General features: G+C 35.8%; 1 protein-coding gene across 2 annotated transcripts; it reads left to right on the top strand.

Annotated features, from left to right (window-relative positions):
* Positions 1-3,880: 3,880 nt before the first annotated feature.
* On the top strand, positions 3,881-21,907 carry LOC124455727 (zinc finger protein 431-like). 2 transcript variants are annotated; one of them, XM_047006362.1, is made up of 13 exons: positions 3,881-4,207; positions 6,086-6,139; positions 6,825-6,970; positions 8,710-8,917; positions 10,104-10,203; positions 10,934-11,106; positions 13,248-13,332; positions 15,939-16,248; positions 17,650-17,809; positions 18,469-18,874; positions 19,400-19,489; positions 20,423-20,749; positions 21,434-21,907. In XM_047006362.1, exons 1-13 carry the CDS (start codon positions 4,006-4,008, stop codon positions 21,783-21,785), a joined length of 2,613 nt encoding a protein of 870 aa, XP_046862318.1. In that variant the 5' UTR covers positions 3,881-4,005; the 3' UTR covers positions 21,786-21,907. The 2 variants fall into 2 exon arrangements, with proteins under 2 accessions (XP_046862318.1, XP_046862317.1); XM_047006361.1 differs by having other exon boundaries at positions 3,882-4,207; positions 10,904-11,106.
* Positions 21,908-21,943: the final 36 nt, after the last annotated feature.

The following is a 21,943-nucleotide window of genomic DNA, read 5'->3' as shown; positions in this document are numbered from 1 at the left end:
AAATTGTATTTCCTTGTATTTACCATCTACAATTGTTGCCCACTACCACTACAATGCCTCAAAGGTTGTGTTCCTTCAAAAATTATTTCTTTTCCACGCCACTGCTCTGCGATAATTATAGTTAAAAATCCAGTTCTGCTATTTTAATAAAGTAGAAAAAGCTAGTCAAAGTTACATTTATAGAAGTTAATTTAATACTCGTGTAATTGAATCAGTAAGATTCAAGCGGAAAATTTACAAGTTTACAACTTCTTGTTAAGCGCCACAAGTCCTGTTGTATTTCTCAAATTAGACCAAATTGGTTGTTTTCATTTCGAATGTTTTGCATGTTTATAAAGTCAGAATATTGTAAAATTACTGAAGAAGATTTTTTGATGATAAATAATGAGTTGTTTCAACTTGCCAAAATCATGTAATGCTTTGCTGAATCTCGGCTACCCGAGCTCGCGTAATCAGCCTCTTAGGCAATATTTCATAGCATGTCGTATTAGCACTCAGGGCAAAGAACTAACGACATTTTCTCTTTGGAGATAGTCGCTTGGCAGGCAGCTTGTCTTGTAACGTTTTAAAGCAACAAAGCACAAACATAGTCAACGATTACAATAGCATAGATATACTTTGAATCTTCAATCCATAAGCCTTCATTTTAGTTTCTTCGTCACCTGCTTCCTTTGTTTTGTGAAGGACTGAGAAGCCTCTACATTCCACTTCCAGGATTGAACTCAACAGACGAAAGCGTTTTGAACATTTCGTACTTGAAGATGAAATTCCTCTTGCAGCTAATTTCTTATCAAATTCACAACATGCGGAGGACACTTGTGGAATGGAATTTTTCTCTTAAGCACTTCAATGACCTTTATCAAACATTGTCAAACTAGCAAGAAATGCTAGGAATTGATTGGTACGTTAGAAACATGTCACTCGATAATGGTTTGTCTTTTTTTTCCCAACTTCTATTGTGTCGACAAACTAAGCAATTCGTACCAGCTGTTATATGGAGGCGTAAATAGGTCAGCATCAACCTCTAAATTGTGAATAAGATTTCGTCTTTGGCTAACATCTGGTGTTATGGGCACGATATATTATTACGGAATCCTATTCCCTTTGTGGAATTTCTTATTCTTTTCGTCATTTTTGTCCTCCACAATTAATGATGAACTCATTTTGCCTTTAAGGACGCCGTTTAGTGGCATTAAAATTGTTAGTATAAAGCAGTTAATAAATCACCATTTCATGACATAGTTTTCCGACAAAAAATCTCATGCAGCAGATATAAAACTGATTCCGATCAAACTGATTCCAATTCGCATTGCGAGATTAACCACTTTTGTTTTTCAAAATGCAAAAATTTTTCTATATTGTTTTCAAATTTGTGCTTATATTTTGTGGACACTTCTGTGGATACATACATTACAGACCTACAGGAGCAACGCGCATTTTCACCGTCTTTCAGCAATGTTGACTTAATATTTATGGTTGAAATTGAAAATGTTTCATATTTAGTAAATCAATCATCGCTTCCCCAATTCCAGGAATTTCTACATGAAAACTTTCTTTTTATAAGTCCGTTCCTGCGACGTGATCTTTTTAACGTTACACTCGAGAACTGAAAAAACATAGCTATTTGCGCGTAATTGCATGTCGGTTAAAAATACGCGGCTGTTTACGTACAGCCAAATTGTATTTATCAATGAAATTACCTGAAATTTTCTAGCCATATATTTTAGGGAAAAGGGTTCAACAATGCAGACTGCACGATTGAACACGTAAAGCGACCAGACATCAGAAAGCTCTATGATCATTGATCGATCTCTGATAAAAAAAACATTTTCAAAGAGACCAAACAGTTCTTAGAAGAGGGGAGAGGGTCTTGGATAGACTGATGGAGACATGAACAGCAAACGTAATCATGAAATTCATGACATGCACCCAGAGAAGGAATTTAGGAACGTGAGGGACAAATTTGGCAAAGGTCTCTAAGTTCTCCACAATTTATTTGAATATCTATCACAAGATTTGAAATAAAAATCATCGCATTTTATTTAGTAAGAATTCGGCAAAAACACCATTGTAAAAAGTCCATATAGCCAATTCTCTCGGGAAGCAATCATCGAGTCTTTAATGCTAGTTATTGCCCGATTTGAATTTTCCCCTGCAAAGTGAAGTTATTCAATGCAAATTTTGTTGGATATGCATTGTTCATCAACATCTGAATCGTAAGCAGGAAATGATTCATTGGACGGGCCGTATAATGATCGAGTTTGATATTTGTAAATAAGCTTTCAACTAGCGCGTGAAAAAGATTACATGTTTAAAATGTTTGCAGCTAGTCAAAGATAAAATCAGATCAATTTCTCCATATCGAGCCTCCATTTATCATCATTCAAAACGAGCTTGGGCATTTAGTTTACATAAGGTCGCTCTGAAGATTAGTTGTGAACAAATTGCCAAGCAATAAAATGGTATAGTAGTGTGAAGAGTTTAGAGTGAATGTCAAACAAGTTGATACAAACTGCATAGACGCAATTCTTGCCCTTATTTTCCACCAAAACATTGTTTCATTTCTCCCCATTGTCTTTAAATCACGAAGATGGTCAAGATACTTGTACACAAAACTGGCTGTACGTTTATTTGTTGTGACAAACTTGTGCACATCACAGAGTGACACATAGTACATTACTATAATGTACTTCGCACGATCCCTGATTGCAATCCAACTGAAGTAATTTCAACATGTGCTTTCATGTCAAGACAGATTTCCTTTTCATGTTGGAGGTAATAATTACCCACAAATATGAATTGCTGTGTCTCAAACATACAGCAACAACTACACGGTGGGCTTTCAAATTTTGTTCCATTGCGTGTATTCTGACAATGCTAATATATGAAATGGCGCACATATTACTACATGTCCATTTTTCTCTCGATATCTTTGCATTATGTTGGATCTTTCATTGCGTGGAAAAAATTGATTGTATCTATGCGTTTAGTGTTTGACCTTTACTCTACAATGTTTTCTTCTGACACGATAAAAGTGCACCATGGTCTATAAGAATTCCTTTTCTATGACGATATATGTATACGTACGTATGATCTTGCGATGGAAGTATGTTTTACCCTTCGTCGTCATACGCAATTTCACGAATACCTTTATTTTAAAACATGTCAAACTACATTGAAGATGTTCCAAAATTTATTAGAATAAAGCACGAATAATTATACAGTACCGGACTTTGAATTGCTTATTTACAGATTATTCATCTACTTTAAAAATCAACCGTGACTTTATACACCAGACGTAAATACTGAGTCTTTAAAATCTAAACTCCATTTACTGTTTTATCTAAAGAAAGACGAATATTTGTTGGAAGCGGAAGGTCAACGTGCATTGATTATACTGAGTTTTTACACTTTCATTATTCTGCTTGCTTTCTCAATAAAACGCATGAAATATGGCATTGACTTTTTCTTCTCGGTAATTGTTTCGTTAATTTTTTTGAGTAGATATTCTCAAATCAAATTCTGATGAAAGAAAAATGAGGAAAAGTTCCCTATCATAGAATCAAGGACGTCATTGAATTCGACACAAGAAGCGCCGGGTATATTTGTCGTCGAAATCATGTGAAACGATTTACGTTCCACGACTTTCATTTAAAGAGATCATTTTTCAATGTCTTTGTGCGCTCAATAATCTTCGCAGTATATCCGAGTCAGTGGACCTCATCGAATCTTTTATTCCTCTATGTGGTTGATTGAGGAGTCTTTGATTAAATGGTGGCTATATTCATCTTCAAGGTAACTTATGAGAGCCATCTCATCAGCATGAAGGAGAAGCACGGAAATTCTGTTTACAATCTTAATTTGAATGACCATATATGGTAGCCACCCATTCCTCAGCTCGATCTGGCATGATATGCATCGACGGAATCGCACTGCGCTAGGACACGGAATCATATTCCAACATCAGAAGAAGACATCGAAACTGTCGCGACTTTTCACCTCAAAATGGTCCGCACAAAGAGCTTGAATGCTTCTTTCGGAAGAAAGAGGCGTATTGAAGGAATTGTGATGAACTTGTGTGCGAAATCCGACTCATTGCTGAACAAGTTTGATGAAAATCGGACGGAACCCATCTCAACAAGTTCGGGGACGTATGAAAGATCAGAGAGCTTGCATAAGGAAGACCGCGGCAGTCTTTTACGACCCGGTAAGGAGGCCTTTTCAAGGATAAAACCTTTATCATGGCTGTAAAGGCTCCTCGGTTGATTTTTCTTTCATTCGCAAGAAAATATTGTGAAGTATTCCGGTGCAAAGCATGATTGTTCCGTATAGACTGTAGAGCAGTGTCGCTACCTTCTTCTTGAAAGTCGATTTAAAGATATTGGATGTTTAGTCTGTTTTGCGAGTTTTGCCGAGATTCATTTCGACTTTTTCGACCACCGACAGTAAGCAATGCGGATCGTGAGTCGATAAGGGAATATATTTGCTTTTTGATGAAAATAGGGAAGATTAGGCCTCTAGTAGAAAGAAATGACTGAAGGCGATAGGAAAGCGTGGGCTGCCATTTTGCAGACATTAAGATAAATTCGCTTCTGTTGGCGGCCGCGTTACGATTCGTTTGTAATTTTCAGCAGGAGTTCTTTTTCCGAAAGTTTAGGACTAAATGCACGAACGTCATTATAATGAATATCCAAATCAACCGTGCTACTGAAAGCGAACACAATGAATATTATGTTTCCTTATTGCGGACATTTAATATTGACTCGTGGATCATATTTCCAAAAATGCTAATTTTTGTTTTCAATGTTAATTACCAGGAAATGATGCAGAACATCTAAAAGCGATTTTACCCAATGTAGTTGTTCGCGATTTAGATCCCTTGCATAATGAAATATCGTTTATTGTGAACCAGAATTACATATAGGAGCTTTGTATTATATAACTCAAAGATTCACATACATGCAGTATGTTTTCTAGTCTGGAATAGTGCTTTGATATTAACTCATTTTTTGGTTGCCAAACAGCCATGTTGTTAAAGTAATGTTGATGTACCATTGAACTAAATATATAACTGGAACTGGAAAGCTACCTGTGGGCAAAAATCCCTGAATTTGCATGAAGCCAATCGAAATTTTATTTCCACAAACTGATAATGGAACTAAGTTGAATTGCAGTAATGTTCACCTCAATGTCCTAAAAACATTCATGTAGGTTGTTTTTTTTTTATGATTGAAATCATCACTCAAATGTCCTATTCATGTTGCACTCATCTGCTTTTATGGTTGATTTTAAAACTGAAATACTTTAACATTGTGTCATCATCTTGGATAATCCTCTCTTATCCTGTATACATTTTCAATGTTAATATGGCCTCTGTCACTGTGTTATAGACTATATAGAATGTTGTAGTTCACATATCAACATGATGAAATTATGATAATTCTCTACATTTTGATGTTGAAGGAAGGAAGGTTTTCATTTAATGAAATTTTAATGAAAATTTAAACCAAATTTGCCAGTTGGCTACTCTGGCTGACACAACCAATGATGTTATAGTGGATGAAACATGCTCAACAAAAAATGCAAAATAAGTTCTTATTCATAAGTCAATCCCGATCACACACTTATAGTAATTACAAAAATAGTTTATCTTCTTAAGAGCAGTTGATGTTCTTCATCTGATCAAAGCTGTGGGATTTTTTTCATTGTGAAGTTATGTAAAAGTGAAAGTTATCTGTTCAATGCAATTACACAATGCAATTATTTCCTTTTTTGAATTTTTCATAAATAGGCCACTGTGTTTTTGTACTATGAATTGTTTATGACTGACTTGGATACTGGTAACATTTAATGATTCAAATTTATCAGACATATCTAAGGCTATCTGCTTTAATATTTTTATCCACTACTGAACAGATTTAATTACTAGGATCAGTTTATAATGACACATATAACATAACTACTATTATGTAATTGCATGTTAATATTATAATTATTTTTTGCAATTAAAGTTTTTTCAATGTTATGCTTTTCATAATATTCAGTGATCACTTTTTTAAAACATATCTTTCTGTTCTTGTTAAAGATCAATGTCCTGTCACAGACTCTATGATAAATGTCAGAAGTCAGAATTTCCAAGGTGAGAAACAAGTTTTAACAAAAAAAAACATGAATAATTAAATTGTTCATTTTTTTGTTTCATTTATATTGTGATGTAGGTACGTATTGTGCCTAGTATATACATATCTGCTGCCTTATCAAAAAGATGTAACTCAAATGAACTTCACTTTATATGTACATCTAAAACTTTCATTATATTTGAGTGAATGAATACAAAGTCATTTGCATAATCATTTCTCTAATTACCAGCAGAAGGGACTTTGACATGGGTGTCATAGTTACAATTAAGAGTTTTTGATATATATTTAATTATGTTTTTCATATATATTTCATTCAATCACATCTTTAACAACTAACTCATGTTGATCAATATATCATGGGTATCTTATTTACTTAATTCAAAATAATTGAAAATAATTAAGTTAACGAGATAGTCGATTTGTGTACATTTCTATGCCCAATTAATTATCAAACAAGCCATGCTACTTGTGTTTCAAGTATTGAACAGCCATGGGTTATGATTGTTAATGCTAAAAAAGACTTTTAGATGCACTTGTTTCTTAGTTTGATTTTTGGTGTGTTTAATTTAACTTTTTGCATATAAACCTTGAGAAAAAGTTTTTTGTCCATTCTTGTGTCCCTAATTCTTTTTTTACCTTCACTATTTCAAAATTTTTAATTACATATTTTTTTATTATTTCCAGCCACATACCAGCTTCCAGAAAATCTTCAGTTTTATGGTGTTGCAGCATCCAAGCAGTTGTTTCGAGGACAAACATTTGGTCCATTCTCCGGCAGCATTTCACCAACTGTAGATCCCAGTCTTCTCAACTACTCATATATCTCTCAAGTAAGTGGATTTTTGCCCAAGTTTTTTGTCGAAAAAATACCTTATTTAATAATGTGTGTAATTTGTGACAGTTCCTATAAAATTATATATTTCAATATTAGTTAGTGAAGTTTTTGTTCAAATCAAAAAGCATTTGCTTGTTTTTTCGTTGTTTCGTGCTGTGGCGAAGCCAGCCCGTTTTTAATCCTACGCACAATGCCAACGGATGAATCTTTTAAAGATGTGCATCAGTAATTTTTCTGAAAATTTGCTTTGTAAGAGTGAATAATCTGGCTGTCTTCGCCACTGTTTCGTGCGCGATAATGATAACATTTGGGCGCGCAAATTTCAAACTTTACACGAAAGCAAACAATTCTATGAATTGTTTCAGCCAGTACCGTGTAGTATATAAATCGCCCGTAACAAAAAAATGAGAATAAAAAGTTTTATTAATTGACTTTACCATAGCTGAAATAATAAACTGGATGACGCATGGACTCACTCACCTGGTGTGGCTTTCCAATACTAAAATTTAGTAGGAAAACTAAGCCGGAAGTTGGCCCGTTGCTTACAGCTTTTGTAGGGAAGAAGGGGGGAGGGTGGGTGGGAGGTATCGATATCATTTTCTCCTTTTGTATTACAAAATAACTCTTTTTGTTTTTGCGTTTTTGTTTCTTAGTAAGAATCTGAAATTTGTTAAATTTGTAAAATTTCAAGTATAACTACTCTTTCATTATCATCGAGGATAAGTTTGACACACGTTATTACTCAAGCTACCGAAGTTAAGCCCGATTTTCAAATTTGGATTTTCCTGTATTGTCGCGAGATTACGTACAAATATCACGTGTGACTGACACTAAGTCATTGAACCAATCAACAACTTTCTTGGATCGTTTTAAGCGCGATTGTCACCATGACACGTATAATGACGTGATTCTTGAAATGATCTGACACTGTTCTCGAGAAGCACAAAAAGAAGCCCTTATAAGCGTTTTGTTGTATCGTAGTGACGTTAGCCAGCCCGCTAGTTTGGTCAATCGCGTTATGTAAATATTTCGGTGTTCACGCAATACGTTTCTAAAGAAATGAATAATGCTAATGATCTTAATTTACATACATAGCACGACTACAAATGTAGGCTGGCTACGCCACTGTGAAGACGTAGCTATTATTTATTATGAATGTTGATGTAAATACTCGAGGACCTGGGATATATTACTTTGCCGCCATTTTGCATTTTGAAATTCGCCTTCAAATCCCTATTTGCACCCAACTCCATCGGTTGATAACACAAACCCTGACCCTAACCTTAACCCTAATCCTAACACTAACCCACTCCCAGCTAATAAAAAATCCTTAAAAATTTCTTCTCGAGAACAATGTTTGATTATGTTTGTGTATTATAGCTAATAGTTGCCAAACAGCACAACGAAATTCACGGCAATGCAATCTCACAAATCATGTTTTATTATACGTGTCACTCACGCTTGACGAAATCCAAGAAAAATTTTGATTGGTCTATGGACTATGGTTACGCATGATTTATGTAATCACGACATTGCAGTTAAACTTTGGGCTCACCTTCGTCAGCTTGAGTAATTAATACAGTTTACATACCGTCACATATGTATTATTTCTGAACAAAGCACGTTTACCAACCATATTTTGTCATACGTACATCTTTTCAAGTCTCAATAACTTTGCAGCAACCATTTGTAATTTCATGCTTCTTTACGACAATCTCTGCTCTCTTTTTGCAGATTCCGGATGTGGAAGGTAATGATCACTGCTTGAATTTGTACAAAGAAGGCTTTGATTCGTCCAAGTGGCTGAACTGCTTGGAAAGGCGTACAAGTGATCTTGCCTACAATATCGTTGCGTACAACACACCACGTGGTATTGTGTTACAAACCACGTGCGATACTGTTGCTGGTCAACCATTATGTATTGCCTACGACAAGGGATTTGGTGAGTACAAGACAATTATTAGTTTATAGATTGATCTTTTAAAATTTTTACGTACCTTCTTTGACGTAGATTTTTTATCGTTTTGAATTATTTTCTATTCAAGATGTTTAAGTATGCCTGTTGATTTACAATTTTGTTAAAGATTGTAAAAATATCTCATCATTAGAAATATCTTAAAACGTCCTCGGACTGCGGCCTTGGGAAAATATTTTTCTCTGTGGACCTCCCAGCCGATAGCTAAATAACATACGTATATTTCCTTAACTTTCTTCACTAAGAAAATCGTCCACAGATCGACATTCATATAACTTTCTTTACAGCACGGATCTCTCGAGTACTTAAATGGCAATTTATGTATGCAAACTGTACGTTCTCGAAAAATTTGCGTCTTTCCATATCATCTTTATATTGTAGTGTAGTGCTTAATTGCGTCATCATTATCTTCGTATATTTGCGTCTTTCCATATCATCTTTATAGTGTAGTGTAGTGCTTAATTGCGTCATCATTATCTTCGTATAAATATTTGCGTCTTTCCATATCATCTTTATAGTGTAGTGTAGTGCTTAATTGCGTCATCATTATCTTCGTATAAATATTTGCGTCTTTCCATATCATCTTTATAGTGTAGTGTAGTGCTTAATTGCGTCATCATTATCTTCGTATATTTGCGTCTTTCCATATCATCTTTATAGTGTAGTGTAGTGCAATTGCGTCATCATTATCTTCGTATAAATATTTGCGTCTTTCCATATCATCTTTATAGTGTAGTGTAGTGCTTAATTGCGTCATCATTATCTTCGTATAAATATTTGCGTCTTTCCATATCATCTTTATAGTGTAGTGCAGTGCTTAATTGCGTCATCATTATCTTCGTATAAATATTTGCGTCTTTCCATATCATCTTTATAGTGTAGTGCAGTGCTTAATTGCGTCATCATTATCTTCGTATAAATATTTGCGTCTTTCCATATCATCTTTATAGTATAGTGCAGTGCTTAATTGCGTCATCATTATCTTCGTAGAAATATTTGCGTCTTTCCATATCATCTTTATAGTGTAGTGTAGTGCTTAAATGCGTCATCATTATCTTTGTATAAATATTTGCATCTTTCCATATCATCTTTATAGTGTAGTGCAGTGCTTAATTGCGTCATCATTATCTTGATTGCTTTATTTATACAACAGATATCACTCAAACGTCCCGAACATCGAATGAAAATGTCCAAGTTCCCAAGAAAGACCTGCCTTCTAAAACATGCAATGGTGAATCATTTGTGAACTTGCGGTATGTACTAACCATTGAACTAAAATACATGGAACGCTACCTGTAATAGAAAAGCCTGATAATTTTTTGAAGCCAAGTCTTACACCCAGACACGCGAGATTACACCCAGACACGCGTGTGTAGTTAATTCAATTTTCACCCCACGAGAGAATCTCGAAACAATAAACGCTCGTGTGTGAGTGTAATTTCGCGTGTCTGGGTGTAAGATTTGGCTTCAATTGTTTGCTTCTGGTAGCGTTCCATGTATTTTAGTTCAATGGCAGTAGCTTGTGGGTGAAAGGTAAAAAACACCTTTTATGATGTGTACATTGATCAGGCTCTTTTGACGGGGAAGGGGGTACACAAGTTGCTCTGCACTATTTTCACCGGAAAAATCACCTCTGATCGGTATGCTGAACATGTTCTGCACACGCCATCTTACTGGGGGCTTGTTGTCATGACTATAGTTTGGTGGGAGAGTTATTTTTGAAACAAAGGTTAGCAGTGCTCATCTTTTATTAGATGATTTCTTCGCAAATAGAACATGCGTGACGTCAAAATATTCTTTTCCGTGTACTTTATCTCAACATCGAAGGAGGGAGCGACCTTGTCTTCAGCTTTCTCCCATTGCTTTACGATCTTTGTAAACAATTTTAAAAAATTTAACCGTTTTGGATAAAAATATCCCCGAGTAGATACGAATTACGTCTCTTTATTTCAGATCAACTATTAGCCCGGACTTTCTTTCAAGGATTCACGGACAGCAAATTACCAGCTATGACGTCGACATGACGAATCATCACGATGACAACGAAATGGTTGGCATGGAAGTCAATAGTGATTCGTCCGAAGATATGAAGAATGCGTATAACGTAATGACGGCGGATGTTTCAGAAACATATTATCCATCAAATGACGACTTACGTAAGACAACATTTATGTTTTGTCCATGTAAATGTGTACATGCATAGGCACATGTGTCGATTCATATTCTGCAAACTCTTTGTCGTTGTACATGGACTTGCTGTATCATTTTTGACCGTACCTAGCCGTCACGTGGTTTGCACAGTAACGAGGATGTTAAATAGTTAAATGTTTATATGTATTCAGTCAGAGCAATCCCGAGAACGGTAAATGGGTGTGAGGGAGGAGAGGGAGGGCGGTGAATTTTTGCCAAACTGATTTCTTTTGAAGGTAATTGCTTAGTTCGTTCATTGAATTTCTTTCAAAAGAAATCAATTGGCCACTACTGAATATTTGAATAGTAATATAGCCATAAGGAGGCTTCCTGCAGTTCACCCGTTACCTTTCCTGTAACAATACTGAATATTTGAATAGCAATATAGCCTTAAGGAGGCTTCCTGCAGTTCACCCGTTACCTTTCCTGTAACAATACTGAATATTTGAATAGCAATATAGCCTTAAGGAGGCTTCCTGCAGTTCACCCGTTACCTTTCCTGTAACAATACTGAATATTTGAATAGCAATATAGCCTTAAGGAGGCTTCCTGCAGTTCACCCGTTACCTTTCCTGTAACAATACTGAATATTTGAATAGCAATATAGCCTTAAGGAGGCTTCCTGCAGTTCACCCGTTACCTTTCCTGTAACAATACTGAATATTTGAATAGCAATATAGCCTTAGGAGGCTTCCTGCAGTTCACCCGTTACCTTTCCTGTAACAATACTGAATATTTGAATAGCAATATAGCCTTAAGGAGGCTTCCTACAGATCACCCGTTACCTTTCCTGTTACAATACTGAATATTTGAATAGCAATATAGCATTAAGCAGGCTTCCTGCAGTTCACCCGTTACCTTTCCTGTAACAATACTGAATATTTGAATAGCAATATAGCCTTAAGGAGGCTTCCTGCAGATCACCCGTTACCTTTCCTGTAACAATACTGAATATTTGAATAGCAATATAGCCTTAAGGAGGCTTCCTGCAGTTCACCCGTTACCTTTCCTGTAACAATACTGAATATTTGAATAGCAGTATAGCCTTAAGGAGGCTTCCTGCAGTTCACCCGTTACCTTTCCTGTAACAATACTGAATATTTGAATAGCAATATAGCCTTAAGGAGGCTTCCTGCAGATCACCCGTTACCTTTCCTGTAACAATACTGAATATTTGAATAGCAATATAGCCTTAAGCAGGCTTCCTGCAGTTCACCCGTTACCTTTCCTGTAACAATACTGAATATTTGAATAGCAATATAGCCTTAAGGAGGCTTCCTGCAGATCACCCGTTACCTTTCCTGTAACAATACTAAATATTTGAATAGCAATATAGCATTAAGGATGCTTCCTACAGTTCACCCGTTACCTTTCCTGTAACAATATTGAATATTTGAATAGCAGTATAGCCTTAAGGAGGCTTCCTGCAGTTCACCCGTTACCTTTTCTGTAACAAGAGAAGTATTTCTTGACACTTTGCCGAACTTGACCGAACTTGACCGACGAAAGCAGATTATTAAAACGCGAAGCTATTGTTTCTAACTATTGGGATTCAAACTTCACGCTCAAAACTAGTCACTCTTCCCGCGCGTGTACCTACACGTAATGCCTAGGCACTGCGAAGCGTCACCAGTCCCTGCATAGTAACTGCAGGGAGCCTTCTTAAAGACCTTTGTTAATGAGACACGTTAACATAACATCACCAAATCTTCCATTGCCTTAAGATTTTTACTATGAGACATGCTGATGTAACATCAATAAACATTCCATAGCCTCAAGATCTTTGTAATGAGACACGCTGATGTAATATCACTAAACATTCAATAGCCTTAACAGGAGCCTAAGCTGGATTTATGACATAAGACAGTAGGTCACTAAGGACGTACCAAAAAGGAACTAATGTGGCTGTCAATTTAAAGTTTTCATGAAAATAGAGGGTGCATTTGCCCTCTCCCCCCTTGGCTACGGCCTAGCTTAACATGTCTACAATGGCAAGCATAATGGAATAGCTGTCAACGATTTAAGTGTTATGTTAGAAATTTATCTCAAATGTTTAACTTCCTGCTTGTTGTCGGTTGCAAAATGAAGATATTTCTCCTTTTTGTAGGGAATTCTCGTTCAAATGATTTCACTCATATTGTTTCTACTGAAGACAAACTTAATGAGGATGATTCTAAAAAGAAGACGTTTAAGTAAGTGGAAAGTAGCTATTCACAGCTTAATTTAATTTATAGTGTCAATAATAGCTCAATTTTCCGAAAAAGTAAAGATACACATATCTCATTGGAATACCTACTTATGATTTAGAAATGAATGGCAATAGCCAGCTTTTATGAGTTAAGATATTTTTACAGCTGAACTGACAACCCTTTAAATGCCTTTAAGGTAGTGGCGTATCCAGTCTGCAAGGTAGATCGTGTTACATAAATTTCACATCATAAGCATTTTTTATTTTCTTGACAGTCTGTTGTTGTTTTTTTTGAAGTGACTTAACACAGAATATTTACACAGATTGACCAATTTTGCATGCTTGCTACGCCACTTTCAACAGTTTGGTGTAAATGTATTTTAAAAAAGGGAATAAAATTGCATCATTCGTCCATACTACGCACGCATTGCGTCTTATGTGTATGTGTCAGCACACCGTCTATGTAATTAAATTGCGTGAATGGTTTTGTCAAAGTCGTCTAACTACGTATGCTGACCACAGATCTAATAATACACTAGATAGTGCAACTGACATAAAAGTTGAAGCCGGGCAAATTTATTTCCGGAGCCCCAAAGTTGTGAGAATCAATATGGCGTTGTATTAGAAAATATGTGGTCCAAGTTAATATCTCGCAATTATTAGCAAATCGCGGAGGTTGCATCAACTTTTGCACTATTTATGAAATAAATCATTGTGACTATAGTTTGTAAGAAAAAATTGCAGAATACGCCAATACATCGCCGTAAAATTGATTTCAATGTAGCTCGATTTGAAAGCATCAGCAGCGAGTAAGGCTTAAGTACTGGAATTTACACATCTAAATATCGTATCACAGCACAATCTGCGATAGTGTGGCTTAGTTCGTGCAAATACAGCGATATCATACTCGATCTATGGATGTATTGTAATAGAACAGGCATATTACAAAAATCAGTCTGAAATTGACACATGTTACAAGCACAAATTAAATATTTGAATAGAATAAATAATTTAGGTTTGATATTTTCAATAAAAAGAATGTGTAGAAAGTTTTATATGCATATACATGCCTGAATGGTAAAAAAGACAATAAAAATGTTGAAAACAGTAGCATAACATCACCATAACAGTACATTAAGCACTGTGGGCGGTGCCATATAACCACTGGTTTAGACTATGTCAATACATTGTTTATATATATGTGTAAAACACAGTCAAGACTACAAGTCTGGTGACTCTTCTTGCTTTAACAAGTAAATATTTTCCCTGTTGGACAGAGTGTATTGTATCAACCTGTGGTATCAACAGTTTCACAAGTGACACTGCTATTTTATACTTCACTAAAAATTTGGTGTAGCAGAGGTAGACTCATAATATAAAACAAATTCAGAAGCAAGACAGACTCTATGACATAGATAAGCAAGACAAGCAAGACATAGACAAGCAAGACATAGACTCTTAGGTAGACTCTTAACATTCTACTGCAAATAATTTCTGAACGTTTAATTACTCAAATCTTGACATAGCTTAACTTCTGTTTGCGGACCAGAAACACCAGATAAATGCCTTTGGTACAATAATCAGTTCAATATTTAATTATGTACAGTGAACAATATACTTTATATAAATCGTGAAAAATCTTTCAAACTGTTATCTCCAACTCGTTTTATTTAACAATAAATATCGGAAGATAATTCTACGACGTTCGATTGAACATTTTGTGGCAGATTGTCTGTGATACGATATTTAGATGTGCAAATTCCAGTATCTTAAGCCTTCGTCGCTTGATGCTTTCAAATCGAGCTACACTTGAAATCAATTTTACGGCGATGTATTGGCGTATTCTGCTATCTTTTCTTGAAAACTATGGTCACATTGATTTTTCATTAATAGAGTAAACCAGTTTATGTAACAGTCGTGACTTGCAAGTAATTGCAAGATATCAGTTTGACCAGATATTTTCTAATACAACGCCATATTGATTCTCACTACTTTGGGGCTCCGGAAGTAAATTTGCCTGGCTTCAACCACCACTTATGAAATGTAAGCCGTTGCACTATCTAGTGTATTATTAGATCTGTGATGCTGACCTTGACGTTCAGATTTATTGTCATCTTTGAACTATGTAATGTGTTTCTGACTTAGTGTTTTCTGTACCTAAACTTTGTCCGTGCATGCTCGTTTTCGAATCGTAATATCAGTAAAATGTACCTTCTTACATGTTATTATTTTATTACTATTATTATTATTTAAAAATATTTAAAAACGGTAAATTTTCAGGACTCATAGGCACCCGTTTACTTATAGTATTTACAAAATTCAATATACTAATAAATTGTATTATATAAATCCGTGCAAGTCAAAATTTTAAATTAATACTATGACATATTGAACAAGTACACACACGTACATAAATTTGAACAAGTACACACACGTACATAAATTTGAACAAGTACACACACGTACATAAATTTGAACAAGTACACACACGTACATAAATTTGAACAAGTACACACACGTACATAAATTTGAGCAAGTACTCACTTTCCTCCGGCGCCTATTATATCATAAATCAAAATATAAATGGTAATATCATATGAAAATCTCCAGATGCAGTAGCTGTAGAAGTACCTTTGACACAGCAGAAGAACGGCACAGTCACATGGAGACAGCTCATTCGGCTGAATGTCCTATCTGCAAAAAAGTGTACACAAGCTCATACTTAAAAGAACACATGACATTTCATAATGAATCATCTCGTGTCACGTGCAACATCTGCTCCAAGGTTTTCTCCAGTATAAGTAATCTACGCAAACATCAAAAGAAACACGAAAAGAATGGCTATCCTCCAATCGAGAAGAAGCGCTTGTACAAGTGTTCGGAATGCATCGAAACGTTTTTGAACGAGAAAGACCTGGAGGTGAGTCTAAACTTTTTTTGTAAAGTAAATTAAACATCTGCACTTTTTCACTGTTTTTACTGGGGGGGGGGGGCACGAGTTAAGGTTTTGGCTTGGGTACGTCGAGAAATCGACTTTTTAACCCAGAATGCATTGCGTTTTTACAAAATGGCGACTGCAAGGAGCGGTAAAATATAATTCTTCGACAATACAAACAGTAAAGTTATCCTTTTACAAACAATACGAAGGATGCAAAATATATACGCTCAGAAGACAAAGCTACGCTACAACATAATGTTTTGGGCAATATTTACTTTTAAATACCTATACGAAAGCAAAAAATATCATCGATATTTTGACTTTGTTGTTTTCAAAATTTCACAGCTTCCTTTGCTTCAGAGAGTTTAGCGCTGCAATTTGGTATTTGGGAGGTTAGCTTTCATATTTTCGCTAATAATACTTCAGGCACTACCCTCATGTTTGTGTTGAAATAGAACTGCTTAATGTTTCTCTAATGTTTTGATCAGTTAGATGGCCGGTGGCCCAATCAAAACACTTGGAAATGTCGCTCAACTTAAGGAACCGTAAAATCACCTGCCTTTGGCTCGTGTTTTGCGATACTCTTTCATGTTTTGATCACATCGTCCAAAACGGAAATTGTTTGATCACCAGAGCACGAGTGTACGCCTGAGCTGGCGTCTTGTTACAATTATAGTCACATGATAAGAATATACAGAAGAGTCACTCGTGTCGGAACCTTTGATGTTTTTGTCTTTGCTCATGTCGTGCTGCGCATGATGGCCGCCTTATTCCAGCCAGATGATGAGGGTTTTTGACTTTTTCCCAACCTTTAAAATGATCCGAAGTCATTTCTTAAGTTAAACTATACTTGAGTCATTTTTAAGTATTGACGTCATGTAAATTTAATGCTTGGAAACAAGTGAGAAATCCTAATCATCTGGCTGGAATAATGGCCGACATGAGGACACGTTGTACACCTGAGTGACCCTTCTGTATAATCATTCTGTGTTATAGTCATGCCTCCCCTTCAGTGTAACCACATATGCAATTTTTTTACCAAACTCGCTCGGATGATTCAAAACACTTTCACTTTTCAACCATGTGATTCTATGCTCATCGGACCAAATCTAGTGAAAAAAAGCATAGTTATACGGTGATACTGCCCTGCTTGGCGATGTTTCGTGCAACCGCCAACTTGCTCAAATTGCTAAAACTTTAGGCTCAAATCACAACTACAATCGCTTACAAACCCAAACATTTTCTTTATTGAAACACGTTTCTAAATATAGTTTCACAGTTGAGGATTCTTAAAGTAAATACGATTTCGATGTCTTTTCGAAAAATATCCGCTTTTTTGTTATGCTTATAAATTCGACTTATACACACTAGTTTATTTTGTAGGTACATCGTAGTACACATGTGGGTATTGTGCCAATCAAGTGTAATGATTGTGGTGAAGTTTTTGCCCAGAAAAATATGTTGCGTCGACATCATGCTGTTGTTCATAAAGGCATTCGACCATTCAGCTGCAACTACTGTGAAAAAACATTCACACAAAGAGGTTTGTACGATTGTTTGTTTTATGAACATTTCGAGTAAGAACGAATGTTCACATAACGCGTTTTTTAAATCTTTGACCATTGCAATCGGCGTAGAGCAAGGCATCCAGACAGAAAATCACTGCTTTGCAAAATCGTTTTGCGACATTTGCTCATTCTGATTATATATTTAGTAAATGTTCTTGCTACGTACGTGCGAAATTCATTAGTTTAGGAAGATCACTTGAATTAGAAGAGATTTTAAAGTAGATTGATTATTTATTCTTTGCGTATTCCGTACATTAGCATTCCTTGTCGACGGACGCGTCACTTGAAAAATCTCGGACACATTAAAAAATTTTGGAGGTCTACAAAAATTAAGCAGAAAAATGTTTGAAATTGCCGTGAAATATCAAACGCTGACAAATCCCGGGAAATCTTGCAAATTATTTTTTGAAAATCTTTTAGTCAAGTGACATTGCGGGCGCACTTCATGTGTTTACCTTACTGGTTGTGTTCAAAGTCATGCAAGTTGTGCGAAACATTTTCAGTTTTGAAAAATTTTGAGATTTTTAAATAAAAAAATGTCGCCTGTCTTATCGTACTTTTTTATGGAATATTTTCCGATTTACGTTGTTGTGTTATTTTTGACGTTGCCCATACTTGGGATTTTAATTTGAAGGTAATCTAGCTCGCCATTGCAAACAAGCTCATTCGGACAAAACCGCAGAAGATGCACGTAATAACAAGGAGAAGTTCGTGTGTCGCCGTCGTGGCTGTAATCAGGGCTCTTTCTCAAGTCGAGAACTATACATTCAACATATTCAAGAACACTCGGGTAATGATCGGATATACTCGTGTGACGATTGCTCCTACGTATTTTCCAGTTCTGGTAATCTCAGTAAGCACCGGAAGACGTTCCACGGCAACTGCACGATGGTAAAATCTAGCTATGTTCAAAATGATACGTTCGAAGGCCATCCAACGATGTCTTCTATGCCTACGGATGGCGGCGATGAAGAGAAATACGAGTGTACTCAATGTGAGCGCGTTTTTCAAAGTGAATATCAATATACTAAACATATGAGGTAAGGTTTCTTTTCTGACTTACGTAGCTCACCTCCTGTTGTTTCTGATGTACGTACCTCACCTCCTGTTGTTTCTGATGTACGTACCTCACCTCCTGTTGTTTCTGATGTACGTACCTCACCTCCTGTTGTTTCTGATGCACGTACCTCACCTCCTGTTGTTTCTGATGTACGTACCTCACCTCCTGTTGTTTCTGATGTAAGTACCTCACCTCCTGTTGTTTCTGATATACGTACCTCACCTCCTGTTGTTTCTGATATACGTACCTCACCTCCTGTTGTTTCTGATGTACGTACCTCACCTCCTGTTGTTTCTGATGTACGTACCTCACCTCTTGTTGTTTCTGATATACGTATCTCACCAGCTGAGTTTCTTTTATGTTCACCATAGCAATTCCTCTTGGAATGACTTAATAATTTTCTAGAGAACTGAATTGTGTTTTCTCTCTTATTTTAATTTTATTGTATTGGCATTGATTATGCGTAATTTGCTTTTATTCGTAATATATTTTTTCTTTCGTTTAGTGCTCACAAAAACAAGAAGAAGGATATGAACAAGTGTGAAAATTGTGGCAAGATATTTATGACGCGTTCGGGTCTCTCCAAGCATTTGCGGTTAGTTTTGACAGAAGTTTTAAAAAATCATGTTGCCACAAATGTAAAGGTTTATATATCTTGAAGGCTCAGTATATCAAATACAAAAATACACACGCGAATAGCCACCACTAACCATTGCAAGCTTACGTAAATCTTACCAAAGCGTTTACGTAAATCATCTAGGGAGATCAATTAGTTCTATATCATGCAATTGCTATACGTTGGGTGATTTTAATGATAGCAGTTTTGCACCCCCTAGTTAGTTGAGCTGAACGATTGAAACATTTTACATTCTTAGAGGTAAAATATATATTTTGTTTGAATACAATATGTTTTTTAAGTATTTTCTTTAAACACATTGCCTAATTTCATGTGTTCTCTATATTTCGATATCAAGAGCACTGCATCCGTGTTGAAAGGCAATAGGCTCGAGTCGGCCATTGTAACTCCATTGTTAATGGAGTTACAATGTTTTTGAATCAATCAATTTATGAAACTAATGGGAAAAAACATTGTTTTTTCCCGTTAGTTTCATAAATTGATTAAGTAAGTACGATCAATTTGTAATTCCACGCTGTGTGCGATGGTGAGTGGAAAAGAGGAAGCTCTGTTTTTTCCCCGTTAGTTTCATAAATTGATTAAGTAAGTAATATCAATTTATGATTGCACGCTTTGTTGCGATAATGAGTGGAAATAAGTTAATAGTGTTGTAGTAGACGCGTTCAAAATTTTATTTGAACTAAATTTTCGTTAACTTTTGAAAACGTCGCAAATTAAACAAGTTTAATTACTGTCGGAATTATAAAAAGTAAAATTCCGTATTCAGATAAAACACAAATGGAACACAATTGAAACGTAATTGGAACGCAAGTCTATCGCACTTTGGAACTCGTAAGCGCTCAAGTAATGCATTTAGACTTTCTAATGTTCTGCCTTCATTTTTCATCTCAGGTACTTAAGATGTGTGATCAAGAAAGAGGAGATGCATTTATCGACTTATGAAAACGTTGACAGCGTTGCTGTTCCATCTGAAAATTTATTACAACAAGATACATCCACTCTCCTCCGAGAGGATAGGCCACAAAGGACTGCAAAAGAAACAACATTCGTCAAAGACACAAACGTCGACCAACCATTTTCCTGCTCAACTTGTGGCGAGAACTTCACGAGTGCTTGGTATTTGAAAGTTCATCGAAGAAGCCATAAAAATTATCACATACCATGCGAGTTGTGTGGTAAAATGTTCAGTCACGTGACAAATTTAAACAAACACATGAGGTAAGACGGTCTTTGCGATGATGCAGTCGAACAAATTACTGAGATTGGCTTCATGAGATCAGATGTATAACACAATAAGTATACCCGCATTGTTGGTACTGTTTACACAAAGCACTCAAGCTTTGTGATACAGACTAACAAGTTTAAGGGATACATATTAGTAGGTGGCTTGCATCAATAACTCATTGATTTGAAAGACAAAGCAATTATCGTCATGTTAGTTGAAGTTTGAATTGTAAACGAGAAGAATCGTTTGTTGAATTCAACCAAGACGTACAATTTATAATGTCACACAATACTGGGATGTAAAAATTAGAATGTCCCCAACGTTCATTTGAAAATGTCCCCCAACGTTCATTTGAAAATGTCCCCCAACGTTCATTTGAAAATGTCCCCAACGTTCATTTGAAAATGTCCCCCAACGCTCATTTGAAAATGTCCCCCAACGTTCGTTTGAAAATGTCCCTTTTGGCATTTTTAAGTCGACATAGTTAAAGTCCCATTGTAAATCTTTCAATTTTTGATTTTGTTAGCTATTAATTATATTGCAGTGTAAAAGTCATAGTTTGGGTTGACATATGTTGTAATTTTGGTCATGTTTTGTTGTGATCTTGCATTGGCATCAAAATTCCCTTACAATTCTTCACTCACCTAACTTTTATTTTATTTGTTCCCTTTGCCTAGATACATACACCAGGGTGCAATTATTGCGCAAAAAGAAAAAGACAAATCAAAAGAAACGTCAGATGCTGATCAAGCTGCGCATGTAAATGGTGAGGATCTTACTTGTGAAATATGTAATAAGACATTGGCGAATGCGAATTCGTTGGCAGTACATAGGCAGCTTCATTATGGATTAAAGCCTTTCAAATGTGAGTTTTGTGACACCAGATTTACGCAGAAATGCAACATGAAAAGACATTTGGGTACTTGCAAGATAGCAAAACAGTTTGCCCAGAACTCAAACAAGTTGGAAACACCGTCGAGCGAAGACAATTTGTCTCAAACTCTAGGAACTACTGTTACTATGGTTTAATGTTGCTGATGTTCTCTTATTTATTCTATTTTGAGGATACGGCTGGTTTTGTAATAAAATTTAAATGATTCGTCATGAGAACAGAGCTCAAAATATCAAAGCAAGAAATTTTTGTTATAAAAGATTTCTTTTGTCTTTCTTTGATATACAGAATTCAT

Source organism: Xenia sp. Carnegie-2017, unplaced genomic scaffold, assembly GCF_021976095.1.
Source record: "Xenia sp. Carnegie-2017 unplaced genomic scaffold, XeniaSp_v1 HiC_scaffold_4, whole genome shotgun sequence".
NCBI lineage: Eukaryota > Metazoa > Cnidaria > Anthozoa > Malacalcyonacea > Xeniidae > Xenia > Xenia sp. Carnegie-2017.
This window is presented reverse-complemented; position numbering and strand designations above follow the sequence as displayed.